Raw genomic sequence first — 25,186 nt, forward strand, 5'->3', positions numbered from 1 at the left:
AAAAAGAGCGAGGTGGGGGTGGGGGGGTGGGGAGCAAAATTATCATAACAAAGAGCAAAACAACTGACTTGGAAAAAATGTTAACAAGTCATATTCATAGAAAGCTAATCTCTCTACTATGTATGTAAAGAGGTCTTAGAAGTGATAAGAAAAATGCCCAACAGTTTGAAAGAAAAATATGCAAAGCAAATGCACATTTGATAATAAAGGAAATACAAATGGTTTTAAATATATAAAAGATGTTCTTGCTTATTGTAAGAGGTACATGCATGTTAAAATGAAACAAGATACCATTTTTAACTCTCAGATGGGAAAAAAATCCATATTCTGTTGGAAAGGGTAAAGAAATAGACAAGATTCTAGAATATTGGTAGGAATACACATTGGGTCAACCTCTATGGAAGGTAATTCAGCAACACTTAAGGAAATTACAAATGTGTTCCCACTTAGCAACCCACTTTGGGGAAGCTGTCCCAGGGATCTCCTTGTGTGTGTGTGAAATTACATACTCTGAGGGCTTGTGTGTGACTGCACATACCCACATGCTAATCAGAAGACGTTACTGAAATTCTGGTGGCTTCATCCAGCAGAATTCTGTACACATGTGAAAAAGAATCAGGCAGGTTCCCATGGACTGGTATAAAGAGCTCTTCAAGTTTTTTTTAGGGAACAATAAACATAGTGCAAGATAGTATACTATCATGGTAACTTTCGTGTAAAAATAACAAAGGCAATCAGGACTTGCATTCATATCTGCTTGTATACACATGAAAACATTCTAGAGGGAGACATGAGGAACTAAGAACTGGGGATACCCATGGGAGGAAGGGTTAAGAACCAGGTGTACAAAGATGGGGGTGGGAGGGGCGGGAACCCTTTCACTATAGCTGTTTTCAGGCGTTTTGGGATTTGACCCACTTATGTGTACTCCACTCAAGAAAAGTAACAAAAACAAGTAACAAAATAAAGGTAACAAAAACAGCTTTGCAACAGATCCCAGAAGAGCTCAAGGTTCTCTCAACTTCTCTCTGGGTGACCCAAGTTTCAGGTTAACAGTTCCAGATGTTGCTGAGCTGCTCTTCTCCCTGAGGGGTCAAAAGGGCCACAGGGGCTTCACCTAACTGCAGGTCCTCCCTGGCTGCTGGGCACATGCCATCTGGAAGACCCTGTTTGTCCTGCAGGCAGTGCTGGGTCCCTGTGGAAACCCTACACATCCAAACTCAACACTCCCTAGAGAGTCTATAGGAACACATTGTTTAAATCTAATAATCCTCCATGAAATGTCAGCTGGTGCCTTACAGTACAGGAAGAGAGACCTGCCAGGAAGTGAGATGACGCGGCAGGGCACAACACCAGAAACAGGGAAATATGGCCCCCACAGGACTGGCTCAAGGCTCTGCTCAGCTCTCTGCTGGGAGGACGCTGCCGGATCCTGCCTGGCCAGGTGGCCTGCATAATGTTTATGTGCCTCGTTGCTCAGTTGCCAAATAAACCTGAATGATTTTGGAGCATTCCTGTGAGCGCTAGCCCGGCCGTGGACCCGGATCTAGGTCAGCTAGCTGTTTTACAGGCATGAGACAGACAGGACTATTTAGACAGCTGTAAGTCCTCTCAGAGTAAAATCTTATTACCGTAGATGAAAAAGCACTTTGGAAGAAAAAAAAAAAAAACCGTAACAGCATGCTAAAATAATATGCTGAGGTTAGACGGCTTTAGTGAGCTTTCAAAAGGACTTTGAGCGGTGGCATAAATGCACTGATGAAATCAGCACCCATTCTGCCTCTATCTGTTCTCTTGGAAGAATTTGGTGTATCTGTCTTCAAAAGTCAAGACTGAGACATCAGGCATAAGCCAAGAAAAGAGCCACGGAAAGAGACTTACAAATAATGATGGGGTAAAAAAGTTTCTTCTGTATGGGGATCAGTTCACACATTTCCCACTGATTCTGGATTAGCTTTAAAAATCACGGTGGATTCCATAATGACTTGTGGTCATGTTTGCGTTCAGATCTGAAATCCAACCGAGGCCATTAGACAACCTTGTGTCACTGACTGCTGGGTTTGGGCAGAGGCTGGGCAGGCAATGACTGAGGAGAAGGAATGTTAGCCACAAGAAGAAGTGCTTTCTGCCAGGGTCACGTGGCATCGGAGTGTGTGGGCTGGGGCCAGTGGAGGGTGGGCACTAATGACCAGAAACCCACCCCTCCTCCACGAGGCCCTCCCTTCTTCCCCAGCCAGGGCATCCCCACAGGACAGCCTGATGTCATGCATAGACACTCACTACCACCTAGACTGCAGAACCTGTCATTTAAAGCTTCCACCTGTTTAAAAATAAAACCTGTCCATAATTGAATACTTCCTAGGTGCCATGAAATTCTCATAATATTCAATGATTACTCCCCATTCTCCAGATGAGGAAACTGAGGCATGGAAGGATTTTTGTGACTTTCATAAAGCCCAGGGCCAAATCTGAGCTCAGATCCACAGCAGCCTCCCCTGTAAACATGCAATGCTGTCACAGAGGGGGAAGTGGCAGCCTCCCGGGATAGACACAAGTGGAGAAGTCACAGGCATGTGACTTGAAATTTCGTGGCTGGGGCAGGACTTTGGCTAAAAGCAAAGTGAGTGGCTGCTGAGCTCCATATAAATAATGCATGGGATGGTCAGGCTGCCCTCTTTTAAATATTTATCCATCTGCTTTACTTCATAATTAGTAAGAAAGTGATACAGGATGTGCCCTGTTAAAGAGGATATTAAATCTCGTGGTTATGATCATTTTCATCCTGTCCTTGGCTTCCCAAACTCGGCCTCCAGATACATGTTCCTACTGCCTGGAGATACATTCTCATGCCCCAGGCTCTCTCCATCTGGGATTGTTTGGTTTCTGATGGTTCACCTTGTCCTGTAACCCACGTGGGCTTGAGGGCCTTGGGCTGCAACTGAGACACCAGGCCACACCCTGCCTGCACTCTGCTACCTTCAGCCAGCCTACAGCCCCTTTTCTGTAGGGAGACCATCCTGGAGAGTGGAGGGTGCAGGCAGATGGCCTTCTGCCCTGGGAACAGTGCCCTCCTCCCATGCCTCAGTGTGTCCTGCCCCCTTCCATGAGTTCCCAGGACCTGACCCGGGACCTGATGGGATTGTGTTGTGTTCTAAAGAAAAGAAAGCCTCCTGGGTAGGGCAAGTCAGTGTTCCTTCCTTGGAGAGGGACCCTGTAGGCCGTGGCCATGGGACTGCCTGCTTCAGCCCCTAGACAAGCACCATGGGTTTAGACACACCAGGGGGATTACCTGAGGCCCCTGTTCTGTTTTGACGTCGAAGGGGTCTCCCACGGGCCGTTTCCTGGCATACTCCACGCTCCGCCTGACAAACTCAGAGTAGACCTGCTCCTCCACGAACACCCTGGAGGCTGCCGTGCAACACTGGCCTTGGTTGAAGAACACTCCCTGATGGGCACACTCCACTGCCAAGTCCACTGGAGGGGGAGGGGCGAGGGAGGCGGGCGGAGTAAGAGGAAGCGATTAAGTCGTTAAAGCAGGACTGGCGACAGCTGCAATTCTAATTGCCTACACAAGAAAACAGGCCCCAGGATGGCTGCATTTCAGAAATTAATTTTGTTTGCAGACTTTCCCAGAGAGGAAGGGAGAAAGGATTTTGGGGTCCACCAAGTTTGGCGTTAAATCAATTCCCTGACTGCAGGACTTCTCAGTACCTTTAATATGCTAATAAGTCCAGAGAATCATAGCATTCCTCATTTCACTTGCCTATGTAACCCTCCCCTCCCCTTTTTCTAGAGGACTAATGTTTTATAGAATAAACTTTGGTAATTATTGATGTAGGCCCACTGGTGAGAACTTCTGAAGAAGCCAAAATTTTCCACCTTGAGTAAAAGAAGGGTCTTATTAAGTAAGGTAACATCATGTGCGTGACTTGAAAGGTCTGACTCTAAGTTGTAGAGCTGACATTGAGTTAAAATCCAGTTATTCAAACCGAGCTGGAGGGCGTTTAGAGAATAAGATCTTGGGGGACACGCTTAGTGGATAAGAATGGTATTGGGATGTCATTTACATCCACAGAGGGGTTTCTAGTGTTCAACCCTTGGCTGGTTTCATCACCACCAACCCCCCGCACTATTGCTTGCTTAAGAAATGCAGCTTTCTTTTGCATAGAGGCTGGCAGTGGCTCTGGGCATTGGAAGGTGATCCACTCCAATTTCATCAGGGCTGCTCCAAGGGACTTTGCCCTTGGCTTTGAGAAGGAGGCTGCTCTTATCTATCTGAGTCATTGTGGAAGTTTCAGTGGCAGCAGGACCGCACCATAAGGTTTGGGGGTACCTCTCTGCACTCTCGACCCCTGCAGCTGGCTGGGCCAGGTCCCAACTTGGAACGGACCCTCCTCCAAAATAACAGACTCATTTCCTGCTCCTAATGGAGCTAGGGGTGAGGCGAAGGGGCAGGGGAATGGTGGCTTGTTACCCTTGATGTCTTGCCTGGGATGCTGGTTATGTCAGGATGTAATTTGTGGACTGGCACTGCCCTGATGAGGAGTGGGAGGTGGCTACACGGCATGTTTTTATGACCCTTGTAAGTAAAATCAAGCCCCAAACACAATTAGTCCTGTGCTTTAGCTGCAGTTTTCCTCCAGAGAGGAAGAAGATGAACTTCAGTGCAGGCGGAGTATCCAGATATGGTGGTAAAGGAAGGCAAAACAGGAGTCTTGGCTGTTTGGGACTCCAAATGCGAGTCACAGTGCCAGAAACGCTCCATGTGGCTCCAAAAACCACTTGCTTTTCATAGCACTAACGGTGCTTCCACACTAACTGCTGGAACACTAACCCAAGCAAGAAATGGGCAGTCCATCTTCACACCCAGCTCCCCTTTCCTTCCTCAGAGCCTGTTTCCTCCTCCTGTCCTTTCTCCCATTGTGAAAGCCAGCTGCCAGAAAGGAACTGATATCAGTTATCTACGCCTTAGTAAGAAATTGTGCCAGGGTCATTTTTCTTAGAGATATTTTCAATTCCAACCTTATCTGAGTGTGAAATGAAAGGCTTTGTTCTCCATGACAGGAATTTCTGGCACCAGTGGACAGGTGGGGGAGGTTATTCTTAAAGGCAAAGGTGTTTTAAGGCACTTGGGAAGTCACACCTTTTGATAGCTGACGCTGTCAGCAGGCGAATGAATGCCCGGCCAGCCCTTTCTTCCCTCTTGTGGACATGGCAGCCAGCAATAGCATATATTTTAATGTTGTGTCATTTGGCTCTGGCAAGACACAAGCTGCCCCCAAACAGCTGAGCAGGTTGCCTTCCCAGGGCAGGGGTGCAGGCCTAGAACCAGGCAAAGAGGGTAATTTGAAGGATCAGTTGCTACTGCCCTCCTCTGATTTATCACGTCTGAGACACAAGGAAAAAGCATCTCCACTCTTCAGGGATCTTAAGACATATGCTAGGAAATGTGACTTGGAGGGGAGAAGAATGAATGACTGGGAGTGGGCGGCACTTGCCCTCCCCCCTCCTCCCAGGGGCTCTGAAGGAGAAGTCAGACCTGCTCCTTGTGATCCCAGCTCTGCAGGAACAGGCAGGTAAACTTAAGGTGGAGGCACAGAAACAGGCAGCCTCTCAGGTGCCACTCAAGCCATGTCATTTTGGCAGTAGAAGGCATCTTTCTACTACAAGTAGAGCTGGCATTTTGATGTCTACCTGCCTGTCTGCGGCTAGCTGACTGTGGGCAGGATGCCCAGGGTGGAAGTATCTCCACTGTGTGTGCATGCATCTTACTCTCAGTTGGTTTTGAATTCAGGCCAGGAAGTGGGGAGAGGTGGATGGGTGCCCCGAAGCCCCAGCAAAGCCCAGGAGGCAGAGACTCACAGTCAGCATCGGCGCACACGATGCACGGGTTCTTCCCCCCCAGCTCCAGCGTCACCCGCTTCAGATTGCTCCGGGAGGCAGCTTCTTTAACCAGTTTTCCAACCTCCAGGACAGAACACAGACCATAATGTACCTTGAATGTGGCTGAACTTGGCCCAGATGCAAACATCAGTGAACATTCTGGACAAGCCCGGGTGGTACTGCCACCACCTCGCTCTCTGCCCAGGTGCTCCAGGCCCCGATGGTGTCACTGCACTCTCCTCCCCTCTGCCAGCATCTCTTCCCATGCTAGACCACGACATCCTGGGATCCTTGGTCTGAGCTGCTCCACTTACAGGTGTGAGTTGGAGCCTCTAGGAGCCCACAGGGCTGGCTGGAAACAAGGCCACCACCCGCTCACCTGTCCTGGTGCCCGTCCTTCTGAGCCCAGCAGACTGGTCCAGCCAGTCTGGTGAAGGGCTTCAGGGACCACGGGGTGACTCTACCCCTCACTAGAAACAGCTGAAATTCCAACAGCCCAGTAGGGAGGTGGTTCTGTGTGGCTCTTTGGTGTGATCTGAGGGAACCTCCAAGTGTTAGAGAAGTAGCGGGGGCAGCCAGCCTTCAGGATAAGAAGGAGCCAATTCTCTGGAAACACACTGTAAGACTGAGGCTGCCGCAGACAGGCAGGGAGTGAAGGGGTGCACTATGAGCAGAAGAGCCACTCACCAGTCATGCTTAACGCCCCCACGGGGTCTCTCCCATTGCCCACCGCACCCCTGGAGGGGAGGGCTGGCCCAACATGACTTGGTGACTTATCTAGGGTAACAAGTAAAGCCTAGCACCATGAACTTCAGAGCTGGGAAGACCCTCAGAGACCAGCACAGACACGGAGGCCTAGAGCCAGAAGCTAGCAAGGGGTGGCCCGGGCTCTTTCGGGTCTGAAACTGTTTTCTCCAATGCTAAGGTGTAAGTGCATTTTAAACATCAGCAAGCTCATGGGTGATGGCTGAATGAGATCTGGAATCCATCCACAGGGACAATGTCTGTCCCCAAGGAGAGTAACAGCATCCATTAGGGCTGGACTAACTGAGGAGGGGGATGGGGACACTGATTGCAGTGGGTGTTTTTTTCTTTTTTAAGTACAGAAGTACTTTCTCATTAGAAGTAATTCCACACAGAGATGTATGTAAATTCAAGGGAGAAAGTCTTCAGCTTCCCTCCCGCTCTGCCCCTGAGCCCACCCCATAGGTGGCAATCAGTAATGATTTCTTGGGAATCCTTCCAGACAATTTCTACTTCTACAAGCACACGCTTTTATGAATGGGATCATATTGTGGATAATTTTCTACAGTTTGCTGTTGTGTGCTTCAGCAATAGATCATGGACAGCTTTCCTTGTTGTAACGGCTGTAAAACATTTCATAGAATGAACATAACATCCTTGAAAATATGTCCCTGAAGCCTTCTGAGACCATTTCTTTAAGTAGTTTGTGTTTTTCAAATGGAGCTTCTGAATCAAAACGTTTTTCACTTTTAAATGTTGGATGAGTGCTATCAAAACACCGTCATCTTAGGGAAAGTGTTGGTGAGTACCTGCTTCCCCATATTCTCAGTAGTATCATTTCAGTTTTTAGCTAACTGGCAGGCAAAAGGAGAGTCTGATTTTGTTTGAATTTGCATTTTCCTGATTACCAGCAAACTAGTTTAAGCTTATTGGGCATTTAGTATTTCTATTCTCTGAACTACCCATTTTTCTACCATTCAGTTTTTTTTTTCATTGATTTGTAGGAGCACTTTACATATGATGGATATAAATTCCTGGAGCACTGCATGCATCACAACTATTTTTCTTTGAGCTTGTTATTTATCTCTTAATTATGGTGTTGTTTGACAAATGAATATTTTACATTTTTACTTTATCTTATCTCTCAATCTTTTCTTCTAAGGCTTCTGAGTTCTATTGGATATTTATTTACTTTGGAAACCAGACCAGTGACTTTTTAAACTGGTTGTTATATACTAAAACATGGTCAAATTTAGAAGAAAAACAAACCATATTAAAGCCTGTCAAAGGAAAAGTTCACAGGTGTCAAGTAACGTGCCACTTTCACTTTCACCAGCACCCCGTGAGGAGGGTTACCTCTGTGGACCCGGTGAAGGCGATCTTGTTGACCTGAGGGTGAGAAGAAATTGCTGCTCCCACTGTGGGCCCGAATCCTGGCACAATGTTCACCACTCCTGGAGGGAACCCGGCCTGGGAAGAAACCAAGATAGCACCTGAAGAAGAACAGACTTCATCCGCCGTGGATCCACATTTGGGCCTAGAGAGCCGTGGCTGTGTCACATCTCCACAGGGATGCCCGGGCCGGGGTGGATTTACCCAGGACCCAGATGCAGTTGACCTTGGGCACCCTGGGAGCTGACCTGGGCTTCTCACCCCCTGCTGCCAGCTCAGTATGCAGGCTGGGCAAGGGGAGATGCCCACTTCTCCTTCCAGGGGGACCCCATCCCAAAGTGATGTGCAGTGCAAATGTGTCATTATGCTGCAAGGTGGCCATGGCCCGCCTGTAGCACAGCACCTTTCCATGTGGGGTGTGTGTGTGTGTGTGTGAGAGAGTGTGTGTGTATGTGTTAAGGGGAGAGGGGCAGCTTGATCACAACCCCCTGCCCAGGATCAGAGGCACCTGCAAAACATCTGTCCAGAGCTTCAGTTTTCTTTTTTCTTTTCTTTTTTTTTTTTTTTGAGATGGAGTCTCGCTCTGTCACCCAGCCTGGAGTGCAGTGGCACGATCTTGGCTCACTGCAAGCTCCACCTCCTGGGTTCACGCCATTCTCCTGCCTCAGCTTCCCAAGTAGCTGGGACTACAGGCGCCTGCCACCATGCCTGGCTAATTTTTTGTATTTTAGTAGAGACAGGGTTTCACCGTGTTAGCCAGGATGGTCTCGATCTCCTGACCTCCTGATCCTCCCACCTCGGCCTCCCAAAGTGCTGGGATTACAGGCGTGAGCCACCGCTCCCGGCCCAGTTTTCATTTATTAATCAGACCCATTATTGTTCCAAATGGTGACAAGGTATCACTCCCTTAAAGTTATTTGCTTGTTCAACCTAGGTCTCACCTGGAGCAAGCCCTTCTGGAAGGCAGGGACTGCCACCTCGTTCATGTTCATGCCTCGTGTTTTTCATATACTGAGCCTCTTTATCAGGCAAGAAAAGCAAACGAGGTGGAGGACGCTCTTCCCCACCTGACCTGAGGCTTACTTAGAACACATTGTTTCAGAAGGTCAAGATTTTAGGCACGGTGCTTGAGTCTTTAGATTTTTAGGCACTGTTTCTTAACAGTTGAGATTTTCAAATTCCTAAGTCTCACCAGTGTGACTTAATTATGCCCCACATCACCAAAGGAAAGCGAGAAACTGACTCATCACCAGCTGTTCCCACCTCTCCTCTAAGCAACCGTGGACCTGCCTCCCAGTCATATCAGTCTGACTAAGAAGAGAAAGGAATGGATCTTTCCTTCTGTCCCTCTTTGCTTTCTGTTGCTTTCTCTAAATCTTTGCTCCATACACCGTGGGGATGGACTGACATCTCTGGAAGGAGGTGTCCCTTTGGGCCTCTATTTCCCTAAGTTCTGGCTGCCTGAGGGAGAAGAGATTGCATTCAGAGCAGAGGGTACTGATTAGCAGGGACCCGGCACACAGATAGCTGCAGCCGCCCAGCTGGAGCTGGCAAGGCCACCCCTCCAGAGAAAAACAGACCATTTCATAATCTGAGAATGCAAATCCCAGAGAACCTCCCAAATATTTGGCTCCCTCTTGCTTGACCCCCATGCAAATTCTCTAGACAAACCACTGAGTCCTCAACCATAGGTTTGAGCCCATAATAAGAGTTAAGCATTCTCATTAAGACCACTGGGAGGAATGGAGTTTCTCCAGCTCAGTGGCCACAAGCAGGAGAAAGAACGTGCAGTCGCCAAGCAAAACACTGGGAGTCATTCCCTTCCCACTTGATTGCCAGCAGTCTGCCACTGTCCCATCTCGTGACGGTGGCCTGGTTCCTAGGAGTGGGAATGTTACCAAGAACACGTGATATTTTCTTTTTGGATGTCTCACCTCTTTGATCAGAGAGCCGAGATAAAGGGCGGTGAGGGGTGTCTGCTCCGCAGGCTTCAGGACCATGGTGTTCCCACAGCAGAGGGCGGGTGCCAGCTTCCACACCAGCATCAGCAGGGGGAAGTTCCACTGCGACAGAGCACAGGGGCTTTGGGGGCCCAGATCCACCCTCCTACCCTGTCCCATGTGCCCAGTGATGCCTTTGTGGAGGACACTTGCTTTTCATGGTCTGGATTTGGGGTATATGGGGTAACATAGGAGTGTGCAATGATCAGAACTGCATTCCTGCATAGCACTTCTTAAGCTGCATTCTGGGTGGTACTAACAGGTAGCCTTTGCAAAGAGGATGCTGTTGTATGTGTTCTACCTCCCCCTCTAAAACGTCTGCTGAAGATGTGTCCTCCTCCCTACCTCCATGGGCACTTTTCCAACCCTCACTTCAGGTTGCTACCTGGCTCTCCAGCTTCCTACCTGGCTGTTGTTGCAATGGCCAGAGGCGTCCCAAACAGACAGGCAACACTGTTGCATTTCTTGGGCACCTATAAGCATCCCCACTGCCCAATGAATAAAGTCCCGGCTCCTTGGCAGCCAAAGCTGCTGGAAGCTGGCCCATACCACCTGCCACGTGTGTGCACCCTCTTCCTCACTTTTGCTCCTGCCTGAGCTCTAGCCCCACCACCTTTCCTGCTATTCCCTTCCAAGTAGCCCAGACACCTCTACACTTTTGCCTAGGCCATTCCTACTCCTTGGAAAATGATTTTTGTTGTTGAACAAGTCTTTCTTATCTTTAAGGCTCAGTTAAGAGACTACCTTCCTGGGAATGCTGGCCATTCCTGACCACTCTGGCTGGAATGCACAGTGCTTTCTGGCCGGAATGCACAGTGCTTTCTGTGGCATGCCTAAAGCCGGCCTTAGGAGAGCAGAAATGGGGTCTAATCCTTCTCAACAGCCCCCAAGCATGGAGTTCCATGCCACAAAGAAAATGCTTGTTCAATGCTGGTGCAATCAGATAAAAACACACCAGAAATTGAGTCCAAAGGACACAGGGCAGTGGGGCGGGATCTACATAGAATCTACTGAGAAAAGCTGCCATACTTACTGGAGTGATGGCCCCACAGACACCAATGGGCTCATGCCTGGTGAAGCACACAACGTTGTCATCTGGAAGAGGGTTACATGGTGGGAAAGGACACACTCACTTAATCCAGGTTAGAAACTTGAAGTAATAAAAAGACAGGAAAGAAACCAACAAGGGTGCCAGATTGACGTCTTGTCTATTATACACAGAAGTGATTTGACCTCAACTTTAAAAGTGAAGTTCTTAGAAGAAGAATTGGCAGTACCATTTGGAGAGGGAGTGGGGCTGGGAATGGTGACTTGGGGAAATAGTCAGGAGGGGCTCTGGATTAATGAAAAGACATAGCCCCAAAGGGACTATAATATAAGCTATAATATAAGCTATAATCCACCTTGCTCACCTGTGGGGATGGTCTTGCCCTGGATTTTGTCTGCCCACCCTGCAAAGTATCTGAGGGTTCTAATACAGCCCTCCAGGTCGATGAAAAAGGCATGAAGAAATGGCTTTCCTGTATCCATCGTCTCCAAGGCCTGCAATAACAAGATGATGTCTGTTTTGGACATGATTTGCTTTTCTTTTGTACTGTCAGGTTGTTAAAGATGGAAGTTGGGGAGAGAACACAGTCCTAGGACATCACTCTGTAGACCTCATAGTCAGATGTACCTCTTCAGAAAGCATGACACCAAATGTAAGGTGAGGCCTGTCCCTGAGTGTGAGGATTGCTTTTATTTCAAAACACCTAAAGTGGGCTGTGGGGTGGTGGGCCAGAACGTAGGCATGCACCCTCTTTGAAGGATGCATGGAGGCAAGGCAGATTTAAAGCTGTGCTGGGAAGGAATGCACACTGGCATCTGATCTTCCATCTGTAGCACAGTGGCCTCTGCCGTGTGGCCAGTCATGTGTGCCTGTGTGTTCCCAGGAAGCTCTCTGAAGGTTAGCTGGCTTTGGGGTGGCTGTAGTGGGAGCTGCCCTCCTCGAACAAAAGAGAAAGGGAAGATGTAGGCTCTTCCTTCTCAGCCAGGCTGGCCAGCGTGGCTGTGGAAAGTGACTGAGCCAAGAAGGGTCGCGCCCCCAGCACAAAGATGCAATCCTTCCCTCCTGCACTGCAGAGTCCGGCCGGATGCAGAGTCGGATGCAGAGTCGGAAGGGAGCAGACTGCCCTGCTGGTGAGGGAGGTGATTACCCAGGGCGAGTGTGCAGCCACTCAATGGCAGGGATTCTTTTCTATTTCCAGCCTGGGTGGAAGAGAACCCCTTTGTCCCTCAGACAAGTGGCCCCAGTTGAGCCCAGTGCTGAAACCACCAGTCATCCGCCTCTGCAGGAAGTGGCCGCCCTGACACATAGCCCAGGGCTGGATTCTTGTGAAAGAGTCAGTAGAGTGAGGTGATGATTGACAAAGGAAGAAGAGGCCCCTCCTCAGGCCCAGGGCCTTAACCCCAGCACACTCCCCAATATCTCACCCAGGCCCCTCCTCAGGCGCAGGGCTTTAACCCCAGCGTACTCCCCGACGTCTCACCCTTTGAGCTCAGTGACTGTATTCCCACTTCAAGGTGCAGGCACAGACACTAACGGTCCAGTGACTTGGCCAAGGCCACCCAGTGAGGCAGCAGCTGAATTCGGGGCATCTACTTCCGGCCAGCACAGCAACCGGCCTTTAGAGGCTGCTTCCGGACACGTGTGCCTGGAAAGACTGCAGGACAGCCATTCCAGATGCTCGGGCTACCCCAGCTCCCCTTTGCTTCAGGAATGAACCAAGCCCCCTCTAATTAGGAGGCCACCACATCTGCTGAACCCTAGTTAAGTAAGTGGGCTTTGGGTAAGTCCTGGAATCTCTCCCTGCCTCAGTTTCCTCATCTGTAAATAAGAATAATAATGGTTCCTACCTCACAGGGCCAGTGTTAGAGTGAAAGGAGTCAGTGGACACAGAGCACCAACCACAGTGCTAGATTGGTGTTCACATGAGAACACTGATGATTACACTGATTATCATCATCTTCCCTTTAGGCACCAGAGAAGGGCTTGGTGATCCTCAGCTGGGGACCCAGACAGGGCACTGGGTTGCTGAAGACCACAGGACTGGTCTAGGTTGGGGGTGTGTGTTCTGCCCCCAGCAGCTGCCGCTCAGGGATTGAGTCAGGCCAGTGTGACATCAAGTATACCCTACTGTTGGTTCCTGTAGATTTTCACTCAAGTGGGAACTTTCATTTTTCCAGGGGAAACCTAGCAATCGCAAATAGTGCCAAAAGGCCTCTAAGACTGACCTTTGCCAGACAGTAACTGCATATCTGTTGGTGGAACCAGGAGTGTATTCTTTGCTCTTTTCTGGGATGGAAAAAGAGAGAGGACTTCAACATCCAGCACTGAGGGTAAGTGCAAGACATGGAGCCAACATTCTGCCTCCAGTCCTAGATTACCGCCTCTGGCTGAGTGACCTGGGAGAGGTTATTTAACCTCTCTGGGCCTCAGTTTCTCATCTCTGAAGTGAGATAAAAAATCCTACGGCTCAACAAGGCGGGTGATGGTGAGCATTCAACAAGCATTGCTACAACAAGCCGGATCCATGGCGAGCATTCAACAAGCATTGCTATTTGTTTTTGTTATTAACTTCAGCAAGTTTGCTTACTGGAATGACAACATGAATTTACCAGGTTGGTTTTATGGATTTTCTCTGAGCAAAACCCAGGTCATGATAGGTTTAGATGGGAAATTATTAGAAAAAAATTCTGCAGGTGAGTGAGTATAAGTGCTAACTACATATTGAAACAGTCATCCTTTAAACAACTTGTTATTGTGGCTCAATCATGAGTAAACCATAGCCACTCCTAAGTTTATTTCCTTTAGCATTTTAAGAGAAAATGTGCCCCTGAGAAATTAACACATCATAACCCTCAGATACTAAAGAATGACGGGAAAGTGCCAGGAAAACAGCACGGCAGGGCTTACAACTAGAGGACCCAGAAATGGCATTTGGGGTGAAAAGGAGAGTGGATAGCGAGGGCTTCCATTTGGGAGCTCCCAAAATGAGCACCCAAAGAGCAGAGTTGGGGCCTGGGTGCCCCAGCAAAGGAAAGCCATCCAGGGGCTGCTGGATCCCCCACATCTGTTTCCAGACACTGAGCACAGAAATAAACACCCAGCTCTGTCAAACCACTGAGCCGGCAAGAGAACACGCTCCATGAACATGCACGGAAACCATATCGAGGTGGAGAGCAAGGGGCGCTCTCTTGTGATGTGGTTGGAGTTTTAAAAACCGTGTTTGCCAGTAATTCTCTTGTCCCTTTCATGTTGTGGCAAAGAGCTGGATCTTATTTCTTGTGGGCAGCGAGGTCCCAATGGCAGAAGTGATTTGCTGGGTTTGCATTCTGAGGTCCTCCAAAGCTCTGTCTGCTGTCAAAACACAGTCGTGCCAGGACAATGGGGCAGGCTGAAGATGAAGGTGGCTTTGCAGCCTCTGCTTCTAAGATGATACTGACACTTAAGGACAGGGTTCGGGGGAGGTGCCCAGGGCACATCCTCTCTAGCCTGCTATTAGTCCACACGGACATTGCTGACTGATGAGCTCATGCCGGGTTAAAACAGAAATGTTTTTGAAAAAGCCAGTTTGGCAGCTTGAGTGTTGAGGCTGGCTTACGTTGCAGGAAGAAACCAGAGGCTCCTCAGAGAGAAGCGCTTACCCTGGGAGGGAGCTACCCTCACCCGGGGAACATGTGGACTGGCTGGGCTGACTGGGACGGAAGGAAGGAGAGCTTTAGTTTCTGTGTTGATGCACCCTTAGGGAAATGCACCCAAGAGTAAGGCCTGAGAGTTCTTCCACCCTAAGAAACACATTCAGGGGCAACAGCAATTTCCGTGTCCTGGCTGACACCCTCCTTTAAACAGTGGCTACCCTACTGCTTGTTCCCGACATCAGAAAATCATTTTCCAAATCAAAGGCCAAAAGGAGATTTCCTCCCTTACAACCGGGCCTCAAGGTTTGGAACAACTTTTAAAAACAAGAGGCTGAGATGTGCAAGGACAGGATGTAAAGGACCTCACAGTCCAGCGTGGCCTCTGATCACCCCCTCAAGACCAGAGGAAATTCTGAGGATCCTGCTAAAGAATGGATTTACAACTGATGAATGCCTTCGCAGCCCAACCTCATGGGGTATGCTGCATCCATCTCCCCACCTAAGGTAACTAGAAATTACTGGTGAGCAGTGCATATAGCTGAGGTTAGAAAATGGGTCTTCATATGGCCTTATTATGATAACTGCTATTATTAATAATAGTTATCATCTATTTAGTGCTTACTGCATGCCTGGGGACTCTGCCTAGAATTTTTTTTTTTTCTGCCTAGAATCTTAAATAGACCATTCTTACACCACTGAGTTATCATTACTGGTGACATTTTACACGAAGAAATAAATCTCAGAGAGGTTCCACGAGTTGTCCAAAGTCACACAGCTAGTAAGTGGCAGAGTGGGGATTTGAACCTACGTCTTTCCTACTCTGAGGTTTCCTATAACCAGGCTATCCTGCCCTCACCACCACTCCACATATGCTTGCTACTAGCCAGTTCAGGGGTGATTGAGGAATAATTTTAGGTCACATGGGAACAGTTTTTTCTATGTTAACTGGTGGCATTTATTTTAATAAGTATTAGAAAAATAAAATTAGCACATCAAATCTGTGATTTCATGAATATTGTTTCTTAGGATGAGGTTAAACTTAAGTTTAAAAGGGAGTTAAGGGTGGGCACAGTGGCTTACATCTGTAATCCCAGCACTTTGGGAGGCCAAGGCCGGCGGATCACCTGAGGCCAAGAGTTCGAGACCGGGAGTTCAAGACCTGGCCAACATGACAAAATCCTGTCTCTATTACAAATATAAAAATTAGCCGGGCATGGTGGCGGGCACCTGTAGCCCCAGCTACTCAGAAGGCTGAGGCAAGAGAATCATTTTAACCTGGGAGGCAGAGGCTGCAGTGAGCCGAGATTGCATCACTGCACTACAGCCTGGGTGACAGGGAGACTGTCTCAAAAAAATAAATAAAATAAAATAAATAAAAGAGAGTTAATACAAAAAAGAAAAAAGTTAAGTACATAAACATACAGGTGGTACCAGGATATGGCCCAGCTCATAGTCACCAATCTGTGAGTGCCCCAAGTCTGAGACCACTGATACAGCTGAACTTCCTACAGACAACCACTTGGTCAAGAAGCTGAGCTACAGAGGACAAAAGTCTGACTTCAAAATGAAAGGGATTCGGTCCAGAGGCATCAACACCTGCATGTATTGCCAGAGAGCTGTATCTCAAAGGATGGAACAGACCCGCGACCACACAAAACCAGGACCCTGATATTTTTTCCCACACCGCACGGGGGACAGGACCCTCACTGAGACTGGCTCATCCCCCACCGGCCCCCACGTGCGTGTACTCACGGCCAAGGTGGCGCGGTCCCTCTCCACCAGGTCAGCCAGCTGGTGCAGCAGCCGCCCGCGACTCAGGGCATCCAGCCGGCGCCATGGCGAGCCCCTCTGGAAGGCAGCCTGTGCAGCCTCCACAGCCTTGTCCACATCGGGCTGAGTGGCCAAAACGACAGAGAGAGGGTGTCATCTTTTGATGTGACTGCAGTTTGGGATTGCGGCTGTCAGTTACAGAGAACAGCAGAATTGTGCCGCTGGCAGACAGGCTGCAAGCAGCAGCAAGTTTTTCAATCACTTGAGTGGCTGGGAGCATTCAAGTGATTTTTTTCTTCTTTACATCTTAATATTTCTACAGTGGTCAAATATCATCTTAATATTTCTACAGTGGTCCAAAAAACAAAATGTTTGTTTCTGATTATAAAAGCATTTAAAATATTTCATAAAGTCACCGACCCTGAGTATTTTCTGGGGACCAAAGGACAGAAAGACTTTCCACTGGCTGGCTCACTGTGAACACACACAAGCCTGCTGTTCACAGATCAGGTGGGAAATGGCTGTCCGGCCTTTTATTCCAGCTGGGAACTGGTGGTCCAAGAGTGAGAAGAGGGAAATTCATTCCTTTCTGGATTGCAGAACTGACCATCATGGAACAGTTCGCAGACAGGGAGGGACATGAAGGCCTTTTTTCTCCCTTCAGCCTCACTCACCCCATGGGAGCAGAACTGGATCGTTTGTGCACTGATAGCATAATCACAACAGAACCTTCTTTCTAAAAGGAAAGAAGTGAGGGCCATTTAGAGTAGTGTCATTCTTTCTTCTTCTCAGGAAAATGGGCCACATTCATCTCGAAGGCCCCTCCGTGCCTCTCTCTTTCTAGAAGGTACAGCAAGGAGTGGATGCCAGACATCAGGCAGGAGTGACTCTACCGAGACTCCGTGTGTACAGAGCTGGCTTGGGGGTGAGCAGAAGCTTGGCAGGGGAGATGTGGGACACTGAATTCCTTGTCCCAGGCTCTGGGGTGGAGGCCAGGACCTCTCCAGCTGCAGAGTGTGGGGTGGCCTCTGGCTCAGAACAGTCACTCAGACCAAGGGAGAAATCAAGGCCCAGGGCAAGGGTCTCGTTCTCCTCCCAGCACGTGTACAAGGCCCTTGGGAGTCTCCTAGTGGAAACCACATTCCATGTCACGGCTTCCCCGTGATGCCCTCACATTTTTCTACGAGCTCCTCTGTGCCATTTTCTTTGTTAGCAGAGCTTAACTGTTATGAGGTGCCAGACAGAGGGGGGTCTGTATAGGTGCGGCTACTGTGCATTTGCACATCTGTCACAAAACTCATGGGCAGGATAAAATCCAAGCCTACTCTGCACACGCCCTTCACTTCATCCACTTCCAACGTCTTCAGTTTGCTGACTAAGAACATCAATCCAGTGCTCCAGCTGTTGAAGAAACATTTACATCTCCCTGCCCTCAGTGGAAGGGCTTTACCTCTGCACTAACATTCAAAATAGATTTAATGGCCTTGCCATGTATAAAGGATGCATTCAGGAGTCCCTTAACTTCCATATTAGGATATAGACCTTGCACTTGGAAATAGAGTGATAAAGGTTACCACTTTCCATGCTCATGTAAATTTCTAGGAGAAAAGAAATCTGGTGGTTACATTGTTAACTATCCCAGCATCACCCAGGTAGCAACTATTTTTTTCCTTCAAGTCTATTTTTTTTTTCTAAAATGTCTCCTGCCAAAATGTTGCATTTGTTGAAACACACTAGCCGGAAATGCTTTATGGAAAGATTCTTTAATGCCTCCAGGTCCAAATAATTGAAAACAACAACAACAACAACAACAAAACAAAAAACAAAAAACAAAAAAATCTTTCCTTTAGCCATATGATGAGGATAGCTGAGGTCATCCTCATAGATGGAGAAACATCTATCAAAGGAGAATGATTCTCTGCAGAGGATCATCAGTAATTGATCCCATTCTGTGCCACATGTCTGAGAACCACATGCCAATTCATGCAGCTAGCTCAGGCCCTGCCCCTAGGATGGGCCAGTTCTATCTTATAGCTAAGCCAAACTGCTTCCTTATCCTTTGGTCATCTATAATTGAATTACTTAGAGCAATTTTTTTTTTTTAAGTATTTACCTTATCTCCTTCTTCCACTTCACATATTTTCTCCAGAGTCGAAGGGTTATATGTGGCAAACTTTTTTCCACTCTTGGACTCGTGCCATTCATTGTTGATAAATATCTAACCAGGAAAGGAAGTGTAACGAATTAGGTTTAGATCAAAATCATGTAATTTCAACATGCTAAGGACCTTAGGTAACGTCTTAACCATCTTGTCCATCTTCCTCCCTGCTGCTTCCCTCTCCCCTTCAACATTTTATAGATGAGACCCGGAGGCGGACAGAGTCCCAGGACCACATGACCAACAGATCAACCAGGATAGACTCGAAATTCAAGTTTTGGTCAAACAAAACTAAAGTCAGTTAGAGATTTTTTCTAAATTATTATTATTTTTTCAGCAATAACATGGATTCACAGAGGAATGGCTAAGTTAAATGGTTAAACAGAGGCTGTGAATGGAATCTTATACCCTCATAGACTTTGGAAGAAGAGTCAATAGGTTTATATATATAAAAGTCCTAAGCAGTCCGCCTGCCCCTGAAGGGTAAGGACAAACTGAGCACTCCCTTTCTGCTTTCAGCGGCAACACCCAGCAAGACTGATTACCAAGGAGCTCAATTTGAGGAGGATCTCACCATTACCCTTCAGTTTTCACCAGTGCACATCAGCATGTCCCTCCCCAGCATTCCCCTTAAAATGTGTAATTTCGTAGCAAACTACTATGGCACATGTTTACCTATGTAACAGACCCTCACATCCTGCACATGTACCCTAGAACTTAAAATAAAAGTTGATAAAAATGTCAAAACAAAACAAAACAAAACAAAAAAAAACCAAAACGCACAAAAACCTCCGAGGCTTGACAATAAACCAGTGTTGAAATACAAAGTTAAATGTCTGGGTTAGAAACTTTCCAGGTTACATTAAGAGATGTCACAAATAACTGTTTATATAACCCACAGAAATCACTTTTCTGGGAACCTCAGTGATCCAGAATGCAGATGAGAGTGAAAAATTTTTTAACAAGATATCATGAGCAAACTAAGAAGAACATATGAACTTCATGCACTGAAACATATGTACTATTTACTGTTTACGCTAAGTTCTAATTGTCTTAATAATGTCACATTAAAAGAGAGGGCTTTTGGAGAAGAACTAGGAACAGACATGACAGACAATACACAAAATACATTCCGACAGCACGGACGTCCCCGGCTGCCCAGCCAGAAGACACACAAACTCCTGCTACACCAACTTGGAATGGCTTCCTCATCACAGTCTATCACAGCATCAGAAAAACCTCTGTGGCAGAAATGGCTAACATGCATGTCTATCAAGTAAAATGCCATCAATAATTTCTGAGTACAGAGTTAGTTCATCAGGTTCCGTTTTTACCTCTATCTGCATATGGTATATACATAGCTTTACTTTACTTCTCTGTGAATCTTTTAAAGGAAGAATTGGGTCCCCCAAGGGCTAATTTCAATTATTGTGAAATTGATTCATTTGGAATATTTGACTCCCCAGTGACGACAGATGAGAGAGGGCAGCCATCTCCTAAGAATGCGTCTTGGTTACGTTCTCTGTATTGAGCTTCCTGTATAAACTCCACAGCTCGAGCTTAATACCCGGGTGATGGGGTGATCTGTGCAGCAAACCACCATGGCACATATTTACCTATGTAACAAACCTGCACATCCTGCACATGTACCCCGGAACTTAAAAGTTGATAGAATGTCAAAAAAAAAAAAAAAAAAAAAAAAAAGAAAAAACAACCCACAAAAACCTCTGAAGCTCATGGGTAAGGAAGCCTGGTCTGAGTCCATTGGGGACCAAGCACAGGAGGCAGACTCTGGCTGGGCAGGTGAGCAGAGACCAGCTGCCCCCCAGTTAGGAATCCAGAACTGAGAGCATCTGTCACCAGTGGGATGTGCCTGTCTGGCTTCTGGAAGCTTAGCATCTCCAACGTGAGGCCAGGCCCCCAGGGAAGTGCACCAGGAAAAGGTCAGGCTACAATTACAGGTTTATTCTTCCAGCTGAAACTAAATCCGAGAGTTCACTTTTGCCATGCAGCAAGTCATCACTTGGTAACAGCGAGAAATTAATAACTGGGGAAGAAGAGTTAAGTTAGTGTGGGGAGGAAAGTGCAGCCAGGAAGAGGGGCCCATTTGTAGAAAGATGAAATTTCGTGGGTTAGATAATAGAGACTGTCAGTGAAAATTGCTGATTCTAGGTCCTTCCTGGTATCAATTCCAAGGGGGAGGGAAAATGAGAAGGTGGCAGAAGAGAATATAAATAAGGGGACTGAAAACAGATTACAATGATCGGATGTCTGCTATACTTCATCTCCAAGCACGCTTGTCCAAAAAAAATTACTGTTTGTTCATGACATTGATCTGTAACCAGTAACCTTAAAAAAAAAATCAGACTGACTCTAACCGTATTTTCCCATCACTATGTTTTTAATTTTGTAAAATCTTTTTCTTTATACCACAATACTGTAGTAAGTAATCTTGTAAGTGGTTTCTACTGTTGATTTTCTCTCCACAAAACAAAACAAAAGCACAAATATAAGGAAAAGATATATAAATATGCCTACTGATGATGCTGGCTGTATTGTTCTGAACTCCAAATCAGAGTAAAGGATCTAGAAGGAATTGTTGTCTTTGATTTGTGGATTAGCATACAACAAACCTTATAGAGGTACAGCATTAAGCTACATTGAGCTGTAGACATGGTTCACATTTTACAAAAGGAACAGAATGACATGGAGTCAGGACTGAGCTGTAAGGTGTCTCAGGTTGAGGTGAAGATAGCAGTCATGCAAGTGAATCCTATTGATGCCGATTTCCAGTAACTTCCATCTGACAACAGGCCACTCAGCTAAACTCAAAAAGAATATGCTTGCAGAAAAGGAGATTTGGGGAATTTTATTTTCATAAGAGAGATAATAAAACTGGTGTTTTAAAATCAGAAAACTTTGAAGAGAATCTCTGCTACTGGAAGAAATTTTACAAGGAAAGAAAGAGGCCCCCTAAATTAGAAGGGACTTCCATCCTCTGAGATCTGTGTGGGGACCCTGGAGGGGCTCTCAGCTCTCCAGAATCATACAGCATGACCCTAGAGAATACAATGTTAACATGTGAGGACGAATGAAGGGGCTTTGACAACGTCATCCTTCTGAAAGTTGGACCACCCTGGAAATGGCACTGCCGGGGCTGGGGCTCAGATGGGCCAACTCTGGTGTGTGCCCCATTATCGAGAAGCACCGTGAGTCAATTTTGGAAAATAGCAGACCACTGCTGGCTACCATGCTCCACCGTCTGCTCTCCTGCCAGGCCACCCACCTGCCGGGCCACTTACCCACCCTGGGCCTCAGTCCTGAACTTCAGTTTATCCCGCTCCCTCCCTCGCAGGCACTGTTGGTAGCCTCACTCTCGGTGGCCTCTCCTGTCCAGGCTCCCTGAGGCCTGTGCCAGGGCACTGGCTGGCCACCCTCAGCCACGCAAGCTGCCTGGGTCCACAACTGCTATGGGGAGGTCTCTGCAGAGATGGGCCAGGAGCCAGGACAGAGCAAGCAGCAGCACTGTCCCCCAACGGGTGGGGAGGGAGCAGCCAGTGTGAGGCAGTTGGGTCCTTCATCGCCTGGGAGACCCCTCAAGATCCCAGCACTCCAGGCCCATCGACCACCTTCCCTCAACCTCACTCCTGCACTGGTTCCCTTTAACTGGCAAAGGTTGCGCACTCACCAAGAGGACAGGCAATCACTGCTCTGTGAATTGTCTAAGATCGCCATAAGGGCTACATTTACACTTTAAAAGTGTCCTAAAAATCATAGAGAAAGAGGTAAACTTTTTGTATGTGGTCAGATTGCTGATAGGACTCAAAAACGTAAAAAGTAAAAGGACCATAATACATTTACTTTCTTGTTTCTATATATAGTATTTTGAAATCCTGTACAACCAAAAGAAAACAAACAACCGCCCCACTTCACCACCCGCAGCAGCAGCCAAGCACCTAGGGCTAGGGTCTTACAAAATTAAGGTATCATTTTCACTCTTCCCAGAATTCGTGTTGGAATTTTCACTCTGAAGCTGATATTACAAAGAAAACTACATTAAGAATAATTTTCAGCGTTTAGTTTACAGCGACGTGTCGTTGTTGATTACAGAGCCTTCTGAAAACAGTTAATTTAAATGTCATGTGATCAGAGGCTCAGCCGACATTGGGAATTAAGTGCCAAGAGACCTAAATCCGAAGGCCACACGTAGTGCCCTGTAACTTTCTCCGCTTGATTAAAACTCTTTGAGAAAGATAATTGCTACTTTTTAAAGTAAAACGGATGAGGAAATTCTCTAAGTGCGGTGTCAGCTGGAGTTGGGGGCTATGGACAAAAGCAAAAATCAAGAGAAGCCAAAGGTGGGGAAAGTGAATGCAATGGCTCTCGGCCTGGCCTGTGCCTCTAAAGTGCCCCAGCACCGGCCCACGGACAGAAGCGCACCCCAGACAGCCTGGGGGTGTCCTCCATTGGGTCGCGCTTCCGCACCCGGGTCTCTTGGCCCTACTCAGCCCCAGCTCAGAGGCCTTGGAGGCCTTATCATCTTCTTTTATTCCTTTCTGCCCCAGGCAGGTAATCTCACCGTTCTGCCAACGCTCTAGCCTGCCAGCCCACAGCGCAAGGAGGCAGAGAACCGTGCGCTTCTGCGGCGCGACGGAGCCTGGACGTTCGGCCTTGCTACCCACCGCTTCCCAAAGGCCCAGATCTGCGACCTTCCGAATCGCGCTCCTTGCCTGTAAACACCGGGACCTCTGGGCTCCGGGGAGGTTTCATCAGTAAGTGAGCACCTTCCTACTCCCCCTAGTTCTGCTGGTGAGCTGGGTGTAAACTAAGCACGGAAGGTGCCCGATGCGCTTTGCTCAGAGGACCTGTTTCCCCAGTCTTCTAACTGCAGCTCCGCGATCTGGCTCCCGGACTCTCTCTTGGCGTTCTCGGAGAACGCACCTCTGACTCTCTCAAAGCCAGACGCGTCCACCCGGGAAATCATCCCAGGGTTTTTGGGGAGGGAGACCACCGCGCTCCTAGTCAACGCGGCGCGCACCTCCACTCGTGATCAAAGCAGTGAAGGGACACGTCGGGGCCTCGCAGGGATGCGTGCAGCCTGGCACCGCGCGGGCGCTAGACGGCCTCGGTTTCCCGCCTTCGAGGCTCACAGCGCCGAGCCCCGCCGCCGGCGATCCCGCCCAAGATGCCCCGCAAAGGGTGAGGTTTCGAGAGGGCCGAGCCCCGGCAGGGAGGTTCGGGTCTCGGGAGCGCCTGGCGGACCCTCGGCCTACTGGTCCCTCGCCCACGCCGCCCCGAAGCTGGCTGCCCAGCGCAGAGGCTGGCGGCCGTCGGGTGGGAGGGGCGCCCACCTCACCTTGGTGAACTTGACCTCCAGGTTGCGGATAGGGCGCGGCAGGGCAGGCGGCTTCCTGTCCGGCTGCCCGTTTTCCACGGCCCCGTTAGTGGTGGCCATGGCTCCTCCGCGCTCCCTGGCCCGAGGCGCCCTAGTCTGCGGCGCACCGGCTCGGCCTGGGCACTGCGCAGCCTGCTCCCGGGGTGACAGCTCCCCGCCGCTTTATGCAGCGCCCCACGCCTCCCTCCCGAGGGGGCCGTCTAATTGGCTGCAGGACCGGAGGAAGGGCGGGCGGGCTGCGGGAGGGAGGAGAGGGAAGGGGAGGGGGGCCCGCCCGCCTCACCCCACCCCGCCCGCCGCCCCTGCGGGAGCCCGAATGCCGGCAGCTCTGCCCGCGTGCTGCGGACCGTCCCGGCTACCGCGCCGTGCGCTCTCTCGCCCTGGAGGTTGCCTTTGGACTAGCTCCCCGAAGCGCCGCCGGGCCCCGGAAGTCGCAGGGCTGGGACACCCGACCCGGCAGGGAGCTGAGCCGCGGGGGCCACAGCGCCCAGCTGCCTCCCCGAAGCCGGGCGGGCTCTTCCCGCGGCACCTGCAGCCCCCTCCCAGTCGCCGCACAGAGCGCTCGCCCAACTTCGGCCGGCTTGCCGCTCTCCGGAATGCGCGCTCTCCGCTGGGCCCTGCGCCGCGCCGGAGTCGGGGCTCCTGGCGGGGCTGCCCCGCGTCGCTGCGCACGTGCCCTGGTCTTGGGTCCAGCGGCCGGATCCCCGCTCGCAGGACAGACGCTCGCTGCGCCCCACCCTGCCGTAGCGGGGACCGCTGGCTGGCGCACCCCGGCCCAGCTGGCCTGGAATTTCCACGCGGCCCTGGGGCTTCACACGCAGTGGGGCAGAAGGCGAAAGCAAAACGCTGGACCATTCCAGCTCTACGCTGTGGAGCCCTGGCGCCGCTGGGCCTCTGACCTTCACAGGCGCACACCGCCCTCCATCCCAGAGCCCCGGAGTGCAATTAATTTGATTTTTTAAATGCATAAATTATACCTCGATTAAAAAATGATAATTAAAAAGAAAGCACATGAGATCTTTGCTGCTAATCGTTTTAAGAGTTGAAACTCTTGTCGGGCATAACTTCCCAGGAGTGGGAGGTAAGTCTAGCTGCTCTCCTTTTGCCATTTGGGAAATGCTCCATCGACCCCCAGGACTTAATACAGCCCCCATCTGAGACACG

General features: G+C 48.9%; 1 protein-coding gene across 1 annotated transcript in view; it reads right to left on the reverse strand.

Moving 5' to 3' along the window:
- The window catches only part of ALDH1A3 (aldehyde dehydrogenase 1 family member A3), a 37,624-nt gene extending 12,955 nt beyond the window's left edge, over positions 1-24,669 (reverse strand). Inside the window, exons 1-9 of the mRNA XM_017863389.1 lie at positions 23,984-24,669; positions 18,583-18,687; positions 16,452-16,592; positions 11,432-11,561; positions 11,053-11,114; positions 9,954-10,082; positions 7,984-8,097; positions 5,863-5,965; positions 3,290-3,474 (exon numbers count right to left, since the gene is read on the reverse strand). Coding sequence (XP_017718878.1) covers positions 3,290-3,474; positions 5,863-5,965; positions 7,984-8,097; positions 9,954-10,082; positions 11,053-11,114; positions 11,432-11,561; positions 16,452-16,592; positions 18,583-18,687; positions 23,984-24,082 — 1,068 coding nt within the window. The 5' untranslated portion in view covers positions 24,083-24,669. The remainder of the gene's footprint in view (positions 1-3,289; positions 3,475-5,862; positions 5,966-7,983; positions 8,098-9,953; positions 10,083-11,052; positions 11,115-11,431; positions 11,562-16,451; positions 16,593-18,582; positions 18,688-23,983) is intronic.
- Between the last annotated feature and the right edge of the window lie 517 nt (positions 24,670-25,186).

Source organism: Rhinopithecus bieti, unplaced genomic scaffold, assembly GCF_001698545.2.
Source record: "Rhinopithecus bieti isolate Rb0 unplaced genomic scaffold, ASM169854v2 scaffold_69980, whole genome shotgun sequence".
NCBI classification, from domain to species: Eukaryota; Metazoa; Chordata; class Mammalia; order Primates; family Cercopithecidae; genus Rhinopithecus; species Rhinopithecus bieti.